The sequence below is a fragment of the Saccostrea echinata genome, unplaced genomic scaffold (assembly GCF_033153115.1).
Source record: "Saccostrea echinata isolate AGI-Se365-2 ecotype Australia unplaced genomic scaffold, CSIRO_AGI_Sech_v1 ptg000002l, whole genome shotgun sequence".
Lineage (NCBI taxonomy): Eukaryota > Metazoa > Mollusca > Bivalvia > Ostreida > Ostreidae > Saccostrea > Saccostrea echinata.
In genome coordinates this window covers 16,294,227-16,305,225 of record NW_026889751.1, presented here as the reverse complement: position 1 = coordinate 16,305,225, position 10,999 = coordinate 16,294,227, and the positions used below count along the sequence as shown (strand labels likewise).

Genomic DNA, 10,999 nt, shown 5'->3' with positions numbered 1-10,999 from the left:
CGTCAAGATTACTATAGCAAATATCTGGTTTCTTCCTCCAGCTCTTGTGAATACTATAGTATCAATGACATGCAAATACAATGTTTCTAACCAAATATGTACCTAATAATTTGAACAATAGCCGAACTATCTGATCAAATATCAATATATTGCTGCGCAAACAATTTTCCTTGTTGGAAACACCTATCTTCAATAGCTAGAATTCAGCAGAAAGACCTAAGTAAGTTCTATACATGTATATCTTGTGATATAGGAATCTGAAATGACAGCTGGTATCTGTCGTCCGCTGATTGAGGAATTAGCTGTCACAGTCTGCACTTATCACAAAAGCTTGAGAACCAGTAATAGAATGTTTGACAGCTTAATATGCACACAAAGAAGCATCAAGCTTCTGTCATAACCAAATAACCCAATCGGAAAACATTAAAACAAGTTTTCTGTGCACTTTTTGGTCAATAACTTGCAAAAAAGTAATTTCATAGGCTTGCAAATCACCTGAGGGAATCTGAGAAATTGATTTTGTTTTTTAGTTAATTATTGTGTCAAATCAAAGTTCTTGACAACCTGAAAACAAGCATTCTGAAAGTATTGTATTAGCAATACTAGTCCCCTACCGGCAAGTGTAATCTGGTTCCCGTTAAGAATTGAAAATGCCATAATTCCGTCAAAAATCAATGAAGCGGGGCGAAATGCAAACTTGATCTATAACTAATCAAGGTAAAGTCACATACCAAAAATCAGCTCAATATCTGAAAGCGTTTAAAAGAAAATTGCGGAAAACCCCTAAAAATTGAAAAGGCCGTAATTTCGTCAAAATTAATGAAGCGGAACGAAATGCAAACTTGATCTGTAACTCATCAAGATACACTCACATACCAAAAATCAGCTCAATATCTGCAAGCGTTCAGGAAAAAAGTGCGGAAAACCAAGTGGGACAGACTGAAAGACAGACAGAGGGACAGACAGACAGACAGACAGACGGACGGACAGACTCAGAGGAAACCTATAGTCCCCTTCGGTTTCACCGGGAGGGGACTAACAAGCATTCTGAGAGTATTGCATTAGCAATACTAGTACCCTACCGGCAAGTGTAATCTGGTTCCCCTTAAAAATGCCATATTCCCGTCAAAAATCAATGAAGCGGAACGAAATGCAAACTTGATCTATAACTCATCGAATTAAAGTCACATACCAAAAATCAGCTCAATATCTGCAAGCGTTTAGAAAAAAAATGCGGAAAACCAAGTGGGACAGACAGACAGACGGACGGACAGACTCAGAGGAAACCTATAGTTCCCTCCGGTTTCACCGGTAGGGGACTAATAAGCCTATCCATGAAACAATCCGAACCTGACGTACACGTATGATTTACATAACAAATTGGAAAATATAAACTTGATAAGTCTCGAATAACTTTTAAATATTTGGTATATCTCTGGCTGAAAATCTTTGGATTCTGATTTGGCTTTGCTATGGTAACATGGACAACAATTAAAACAAATATGAATCTACCTACAGGCTTTTTTTTCTTTTCCAAAATAAGAAGTAACCTGAAGAAATATTAAGCCGAAATCAAAGAAATATTTTAAAACATTAAGATTAATTCCAAATCTGAAACCAGCAATTAGAAAGACAGAGAAGTGTTGCTTTGCCTCAGTGCCTTTAAAAAAAAAAACAAAAACATTTCTACTCGAGTATCTGTTAAGAATTTTCAATTGCAACAATATCAACGTTTTTGACGATAAGCTTCCCAAACGGGTATAATGTGCTATACAAACATGGTAGAAGATGCCTACCTTCAAACAATAAAACTCAGCAAGGGTTGTCCCTGTAAAGATTGGTGAGGTTTAGATATACTGAAATGGTCGCTGTTGTTCCAGCTGTCTACAGTATTATTCATTGATTGTTCATTTTATTTTTATTATAGAATACCAAGATTTAATTTTCAAGAAATTTCAAGCTTGTGAAAAAAATAATACAGGCAGTAAACATTAAATTAAAAAATAAAGATTTTTTGTATATACTGTAACGTGCGGGACCCGGGCGATCTCCTTGGGCTCGTACTTGGTTAATGCCCAAGTCTTATGAGGACAATAATAAATGCAAAATATACAGATCAAAAGCAATATATACAGATATAGAGAACACTTGCCTAGTGTATAATGTAAACAGTATATATCGAGATTCCTGCCACTTGGCTACATCAACGCCACTTGGCTATACGACCGCCACTTGACTTTACAATGACCACTTGGCATATGCTTTTACCCCTTGGCTTCTACAAAGGCCACTTGCCAATACCTGCCACTTGACTACAAAGGCCGTCGGGGAATTCTAGCCACTTGGTTATACACGTCAACTGGTTACACCAGGTTTGGACAATTGACGATACAATCAAATATTTCTTTTACTTATCAATCAAACACTTGTCTACTAGAACAACTTACAAATGACAATCGATTCTTGACAGAAGATCGTCTCTAGCAAACTGAATTCAAAATTGTACACACCAAACCCATTGGCCATTTTGCTACTTATATAATCTTTATATCAATAAAATTAAGTGTTTTCACTGGCAAGAATCCGTTTCTGAGCGTTCCTGAGCATACTTTGCTCGTCTCAACCAAACAATTATTTTTGGTTTGTTTTTATACATATAACGTTCTTTATTGTAAAATCATTTAATCAAATAACCCGTTAATTACACTATTCACAATGATTTCTTAATTAAAGCAATGTAACAAAAGGGGAATAACTCTAAACCGTTTCATTTCTCCCCCCTTAGCTCATGCGTCCCGCATGATAATATGTACATGTCAATATTGCACTATTTGGTACAAAAACAAAAATTACCAAGAAATAAATGAAACTCAAAAATCTATAAAACTGTCTGTTCAACATAAGCCTAACTGTTCAATACAACATGTTACAAGTCTTTTATTTTTCTTTACAGCATTTTCTCTTTCTTAACTGTGATGACTTTTCTGCCACCCTCCTTGACGATAGTGGTCGTCGTAATTGATTTTGTGTATCGAACTGGCTCCGTTTGAGTAGAACAGTCAGCCATTTTTCTCTCGGTCCGCACCTCGGCAGACGCACGTATGTTTATCGAGGCAGGAGGATCCCTTTGCTCAGCATCCAACATACTCGTACAAGGTCGAGCTACCTTGAGTGGTGCTGGGCTGTATACTGGCATCGGAGAAGTTCTCTTCCTCACTGTAGGATCATTTGTCGTCCCAGTGTCTACTTCTTGACTCCTCTCTTCAAGATGCACAGTTTCTGTAGCCTCACCAATACTAACATCTGGGTCTTTCGACAACCACGCCTCCTCATCCTCTGATGAAGACCCATGGTCTTCATCTGCCTCCTTACTTCTTGTGGAATCTGCTACACTGTTGTCGTCACAAGTATCTTCTGTCACTTTGCTGCAAGAGGGACGATCATTTTCCTCTTTGCGACTTGTAGAGTGGTTTCTCTTCACATGTCTGAGATAATTGATCTTCTTCTCTGTACTATAGTCACACTGTTTGCAGAAGAACCTGTTCTCGTAACATTGCGCCATATGGTCTCTCCATGTCGTATGATTCGTTGACTGGAATGGGCAAAACGGACACTTCCGTACAGTACCCCCACGGCTTGTTACTTTGGTATTAGGCATGCTCCTGCAATGACAAAAATTAGGTAATTCTGTTTGAACAAAGTAAACCTTCAACAATGCAATACTTGACAAAGAATATTATGCAATCAAAATAAACTGGCTGCTATTTACAACTGGTTACCCCTGCCTAGGGCACCCAACATGCTAATATACATAGTCTTGGAGCCAACCGGGAGCTTTTCTAATCCTACCAGAATGAAGAGTTTCGAGGTTGTTGTCAACCTCGCTTGGTAGATGTTCTATCTCCGGCTCCTCCCTTTCAGCAGTACTAGAATCTGTATTCTCTAGAGGACTTTCTTCCTCGTTTCGCAAAATTTGGTCACGCTTTAACCTGAGTCTATCTACGTGTACAACTTGTGCTTTTCCACGTGGCCCGCAGTTTACTTTGAATGTGAGGTCAGTTATCTTATCCAAAATTTCATATGGACCTCGCCAGTAGCTCGTGAACTTTGGAGACAGACCAACTTTCCGCAAAGGGAAATAGACATAAACCTGATTTCCTTTGGTAAACTTTTGCCACGAGAGCTTCTGATCATGGTATTTCTTTTGGCGGACCATTGCTGCCTTGATATTTTCTCTGACAAACTTATGGGCTTCTTCCATTCTTTCCTTGAGTTGCCAAGCCCATTTGTTTTTTGGGTATATACTTTACTGCGTTTGGCATTTCATACATTATGTCAAGAGGCGTAGATACCTCTCTTCCGAGCATCATGTAATTTGGTGTGAACCCAGTGGTTTCATGTACTGAGGCTCGGTATGCCATCATAACATACGGCAGGTAACTGTCCCAGTCAGAGTGGTGCTCATTAACATATGCACTTAACATTGTGGCAAGTGTCTTATTAAAGCGTTCGACCATCCCGTCACTTTGCGGGTGATACGGGGTGGTACGAGTCTTCTTTATTTGTAGCACACGACACATCTCAGAGAAAAGTTCACTTTCATATTGGCGTCCTTGATCTGAGTGGATACTGGACGGCACACCAAATCTTGACACTACTTCCTCTACTATTATTCTTGCAACTGTAGCTGCCTCCATGTTAGGCATTGGAAAACTCTCAGTCCACTTGGTGAAATAATCAGAGACAACAAGTATATACTTGTTGCCACTTTCAGTGACTGGGAGCTCACCAAGAATATCTGTTGCAATTCTATCCATTGGTAGTCCACTTTCTACAAGTGTCATTGGTGCCTTCTTTTTCATCTGAGGATGCTTTCGTCTGGAGCACTTCTCACAACCTGCAATATAGGCCCTTATATCTGCCTGTAACCCTGGCCAGTAATACTTCTGGCGAATTCGTGCAAGCGTTTTGGTAACACCCAAGTGACCAGCGGTCTCCAAGTCATGGCAATATTGGAGAACCATTCTACGCTCTGTTGCTGGTACGACTGCCTGCAGGCTAGAGAAATTGCCTTCAGTGTACTTTCTGTACAAGATATCATTTTCCAGAACAAGTATACCCCATTGAGACCAAAGAGATCTTACAACATATCCTAAACCACTTATCTCTTTGTAATCTGGTCTTCTTTTCTCATGCAACCAACTTTTGACAAGTTTCAAGTCACTATCCTGATCTTGAACATCTTTTATTTTGCAATATGGCTCTTCAATAGCACCTGCTTTTGCTGCATTGCAAACAGGTGCCTCTTTTTCTGGTTCGTATCCGCACTGGCGGCATGGCACTCTGCTGAGGGCATCTGCATTTCTATGTTGCAAGCCCGGGCGATGCTGGATCTGGAACTTGAAAGCGCTGAGTGTTTCCAGCCACCTAGCTAGCTGACCCTCAGGATTCTTGAACTGAAACAACCATCTTAGCGACCCATGGTCACTGCGGACAAGGAACTGCTTACCGTACAGGTAATGTTTGAAATACTTTACAAAGTGTACAACTGACAGAAGTTCTTTCCTAGTCACGCAGTATTTTCGCTCACATTTGGTTAGGGTCCTGCTTGCGTATGCTACGACTCGTTCAATGCCATTTACGTTTTGTGACAACACTGCCCCTATGGCCTGATCACTAGCATCTGTATCTAATACAAAGGGGAGATTGAAATCTGGATGGGTTAGGACAGGAGAATTGGTTAGATGGTGCTTCAAGCTTTCAAAGGCTTCTTGGCATTGTTTGGTCCAGACAAAGGGTTTCCCTTTTTCAGTTAAGGTGTGGAGACATTTGGCAATCGCAGAGAAGTTCTTGATGAAGCGGCGATAATATCCGCATAGTCCCAGAAATGACCTAAGCTCGGTGACGTTTGCAGGTACCGGCCATTCTTTCACTGCAGCAATTTTGGTTGGGTCAGTTGCCACACCCTTTTCGGAGACAACATGCCCAAGATAAGTAACCTCTTTTGCAAAAAGGCAACACTTTTTGGCTTTTAACTTTAAGTTTGCACCTTGTAATCTGTCGAACACTTTGGTCAGGTTAACAAGCATCTGGTCAAATGTCTTACCTGTGACAATGATGTCATCTAAGTAGACTAAACACATGTCCCATTGTAGCCCTAGTAGAACACTCTCCATCAGGCGTTCAAAAGTTGCTGGTGCACAACTTAAGCCAAACGGCATGACATTAAACTCAAAGAGCCCTCGCCTTGTGGCGAATGCAGTCTTTGGCTTGTCAGCTGGCGCCATCTCCACTTGCCAGTATCCGGAGCATAGGTCAAGTGTAGAAAACCAAGTGGAACCTGACAACTGGTCTAGAGACTCATCAATCCTCGGGAGAGGATACGCATCTTGCAATGTACAACTATTCAATCGACGGTAGTCTACACAAAACCTATGCGTTCCGTCTTTCTTCTTGACTAATACTATTGGTGATGACCAGGGACTATTTGAAGGTTGAATAACACCTCTCTCCAACATGTCGTCTATGTTTTTGTCAACCTCGTTCATCAAGTGGGCTGGTACTCTCCTTGGTTGTTGTTTAATGGGTCTGCTGTCACCTGTCTCAATATGGTGTTTGACTATCCCTGTTCGGCCAAAGTCAAAGTTATTCTCTGCAAACAGACTAGTGTATTTAATGAGAAACTCTTTTGCCTTCTGTCTCTGTTCAGGAGTCAAACCGCTTTCCGACTTCCTTAGTAAATCAGCAAGGTCCTTGCGTAGCTCTTTGAATGGCAACATGTCATCAGACATAGACTTCTTTTGTACTTCTCCAATCTCTGTCAGCTGTCCTACAACTGTTCCTGTGCGCAATACCTTGGACTCCTCACTGACATTCATCAACCTTACAGGAACTATTTCCCGTGGACGCACCATCGTCCTTGCTGTCAGTGTACTCTCATTCATAGCCTCCTTGCATACTGGCTCCACTATGCTATCGCATTTTGGCAGATTTAAGCCATCTGGTACACATACTTTTCCTTGGACAATAACCTCACTTCTTGGGGGAATACTCACTGTGTCTACTGTGGTAACGCGGAAACAGCCTAGTGACCCCTCTATTGACATAATAACGTCCTTCCCGTTGATGTTTAGCACTTCATTGCTCATGTCTATGGTACAATAGTTTGCCTTTAGGAAGTCAAGACCTAAAATTCCATCTACCTTGATATCTGTGACAACAGCGTCGTTGTGGTAGGTCTTTTTGTCAATAGTAAAGTTAAATTCCGCCTTCCCTCTGACTGACAATGGAGTACCATTGGCAGACATAATGGTCTGACTAACTTTATGCAGGTTTGGTCTGACAGTTTCAGACAATTTCTCGTACAATCTTGCTGACACGAGAGTAACAGTAGCCCCAGTGTCAACCAAAACTTTTGTTTTCTCACCCTGAATATTGACATTGACATACAACCCACATTCTTCAACTGCAGATCCGAGCCCAACAGACACTTGGGGACATTTTCTTGGTCCTTTGTCATCTGGGCGATCATCAGTTTTACTGTATTTCTGTTTGGCCCTATTTCTCAATGTAGGACAGTTGCGCTTGATATGTCCTGGTTTGTTACATTCATAGCATATGACTTCTTGTCTTGCCCTATCTGCTTTCTTACCACTGTTCTTATGCCACCTGTTATTCTGTATTTGCCTCGTTGTCTTTAATTCTTTCAACTCTTCTGCTAAGCTTTTCATACTATCTTCAACAGACTTCATCCAGCCCTCAAGTCTGCCGTTTACAACTGTGTCAGGTTGCTCTTCTGTTACAGCCGATCTTAAATGCCCCTTTAGCTCTCTTTCCCTTCTTTCGACTCTATTATATGCTTCTAGCTCAACTGCAAGACTTATAGCCTCATTAAGATTTGCTGGCCGTGACTGTTTGATTCTAATACGAATGTCTGAATCTATCAGTGCATCAATGAAATGATCCTTTGCAAGTGTTTCTCTGACTTCACCAGGCGCCGTTGGGTACGCTAAGTTGGTAAGACGACGAATGGCTTGACCAAGCTCAGACAACGTTTCTGTAGCCTTTTGTCGCCTTTCTTTAAGCTGCACTCTGTACAAATCGGTCTGGTTTGGCGGGGAGAATCTTTCTTGCAAAGATCTAACAAGTGCCTCATATTGTTGTCCCCTGTCACTTGGCATGTCGCCTAGCACAGCTTGTGCTTGCCCACGTAGTGACAAAGCAAGGAACAACCCCTTTTTCACTTCGTCCCAACCATTGACATTGGCACAGGCTTCAAAATGGCACTTGTAATCAAGCCAAGAGCTTGAGCCATCGTAAGTCGCTGGCTTAATGGCTATTTTACTGTCTCTATCTGTCCTAGACGTCTCTGTCCGCAATGGTGGACTTGGATTGTCTTTGGGAACATCTGGTTCAGAAGGCTTCTCGCGATTACTTGCACCGAATGACAGATTGCTTTTCAGCCAGTCACCATACTCTTGTCCTTTACCGTGTTGTTCGTCAGCAAAGTGGACCTTTGGTCGCGCCCCGCCACTGGCATATGCATATGGAGACTTGTCTCTGGCCTCATACCTATCGTAATTTGCATCTTCCTGTGCATCGTGGTCTGTAAACGAAAATGAATTTTCTTTTGGCGACATTTCACGTCGGTACAGCTCGTAAGACCCATGTGTCAAATTGTCTCGACTCTTTGTTTCATGATGCTTGTCACTCTTAGGAGTGGAACTGTCAAGACGATAACGCTTCAATTTCTCCTCTATCCTATCCATCGTTGCAAGCATACTTGCGTCCACAGCAATGTGGTCTTTCCCCGTTGCACTCATTATGTCCTATAAGATCCCACCGCTGCCACCAAATTTTGTAACGTGCGGGACCCGGGCGATCTCCTTGGGCTCGTACTTGGTTAATGCCCAAGTCTTATGAGGACAATAATAAATGCAAAATATACAGATCAAAAGCAATATATACAGATATAGAGAACACTTGCCTAGTGTATAATGTAAACAGTATATATCGAGATTCCTGCCACTTGGCTACATCAACGCCACTTGGCTATACGACCGCCACTTGACTTTACAATGACCACTTGGCATATGCTTTTACCCCTTGGCTTCTACAAAGGCCACTTGCCAATACCTGCCACTTGACTACAAAGGCCGTCGGGGAATTCTAGCCACTTGGTTATACACGTCAACTGGTTACACCAGGTTTGGACAATTGACGATACAAACAAATATTTCTTTTACTTATCAATCAAACTCTTGTCTACTAGAACAACTTACAAATGACAATCGATTCTTGACAGAAGATCGTCTCTAGCAAACTGAATTCAAAATTGTACACACCAAACTCATTGGCCATTTTGCTACTTATATAATCTTTATATCAATAAAATTAAGTGTTTTCACTGGCAAGAATCCGTTTCTGAGCGTTCCTGAGCATACTTTGCTCGTCTCAACCAAACAATTATTTTTGGTTTGTTTTTATACATATAACGTTCTTTATTGTAAAATCATTTAATCAAATAACCCGTTAATTACACTATTCACAATGATTTCTTAATTAAAGCAATGTAACAAAAGGGGAATAACTCTAAACCGTTTCAATACTTTATTGTTCACTGGGTAGAGTTATAAATAAATGAATAACCAATATACAAGTACTTATGACAGAAATGTATATGTGAAGAAATAGAATATTCTGTATAAGTATGGGTATAAACTCAGGAGAGGAAACCGCTCTTATTTCAGAGATTCTACCAAATATCTATACAAGAGTCCCTTGTGTGGATCATTCAGAAACAGGCGTTTGACGTTGTATTTTGTTCTTTATCACAAAAAATACATGTATAAACCCTATATTTTTTTTACTTCAAGTACCATGTAGGTTTAACGTACATACTTACAAAAAAATTATCTCCTATTTGAGGCCTCAGTTCAAAACAAGGGTAAATAACTTAATATTCAAATTTTAATGACTACAGCTACTAATATACTAATTAATTGAATTAAAGTACGATGTGTTTACTTTAAAAGGGGGTTACATTTTCGTCCTATATTCTGATAGGTTAACTTTCGAACACTAATTGTGTCTTTCTTCAAAGGGCACTGATCTACACTTCGGGTCTTGCATAATAATTTATAACTAATTGTACCTTTGTTTTTCTTCTATATATTCCTAGTCATACTTTTGACCAAACTGTGACCGTGTATTGTTTGAACAAATTTAACCTAGTTGTTCAGCATGAACATACCTGCATATTTAATTTCAAAATTTAATGTCCTGATGTGAGATATGAAATCTCTTAAATATGCAAATGAAACAGCAGTGTAATTAATAAAATTGAAAAAGGAGGAATATTAGAAGCTTTTTTAAATGTGTAAAGGCGTCTAAATGAGTTCTTTTACACATATCAGAGATTATATGTTTTTAATGCTGCTTAAACTTTTTTAAAATTACTTTCTTTAAACAGCAAATTTGATTATTTAAGTAGTAATGTATATAAAGTGCTCTAGCAAAACGATCTATTAAAAATATTTATGTTGTTATTGAGTGTGCATGCTAAATTGCAGTGTTTTCTTCATGATAAATACTTACAGGCAGGTTGATGTGCATGTGTTAATAGTAATCATACAGAAACACATGATCATTTCCTATTTGCTTGTCTTAAATTCATGGCTCGATTTCTTCAGCATAAAGTGAAACTTCCTATTCGGACCGAAGCTAATAAATCAAGTGATGGGCAGGTGTCTTGCACATGATACCACTGGAAATATGCTATTATAGTTTAGCTTATCCTTATTTTAAATTATGTAAATAAAATGTATACTATTTCATTTTTAGGACTTAAAAGATCAGGGGTATAACGTTTTTGCCCTTCTTTTTGTCTGTCTACGAAAACTTTCATATCTGGCCTAAAATTTGGAATGAAAAATGGAGATAAGGAAGAGTAATCATAAACAAATTAAACAAAACAAATTGTGATCAGAGCAAACATGCA

The 10,999-nt window shown here is 39.7% G+C and overlaps 1 protein-coding gene across 1 annotated transcript; it reads right to left on the bottom strand.

Annotated features, from left to right (window-relative positions):
- Positions 1-2,947: 2,947 nt before the first annotated feature.
- LOC133178066 (uncharacterized) lies at positions 2,948-3,562 on the bottom strand. The gene has a single exon (XM_061312832.1). The coding sequence runs from the start codon at positions 3,560-3,562 to the stop codon at positions 2,948-2,950; it is 615 nt and encodes a 204-aa protein (XP_061168816.1).
- Positions 3,563-10,999: the final 7,437 nt, after the last annotated feature.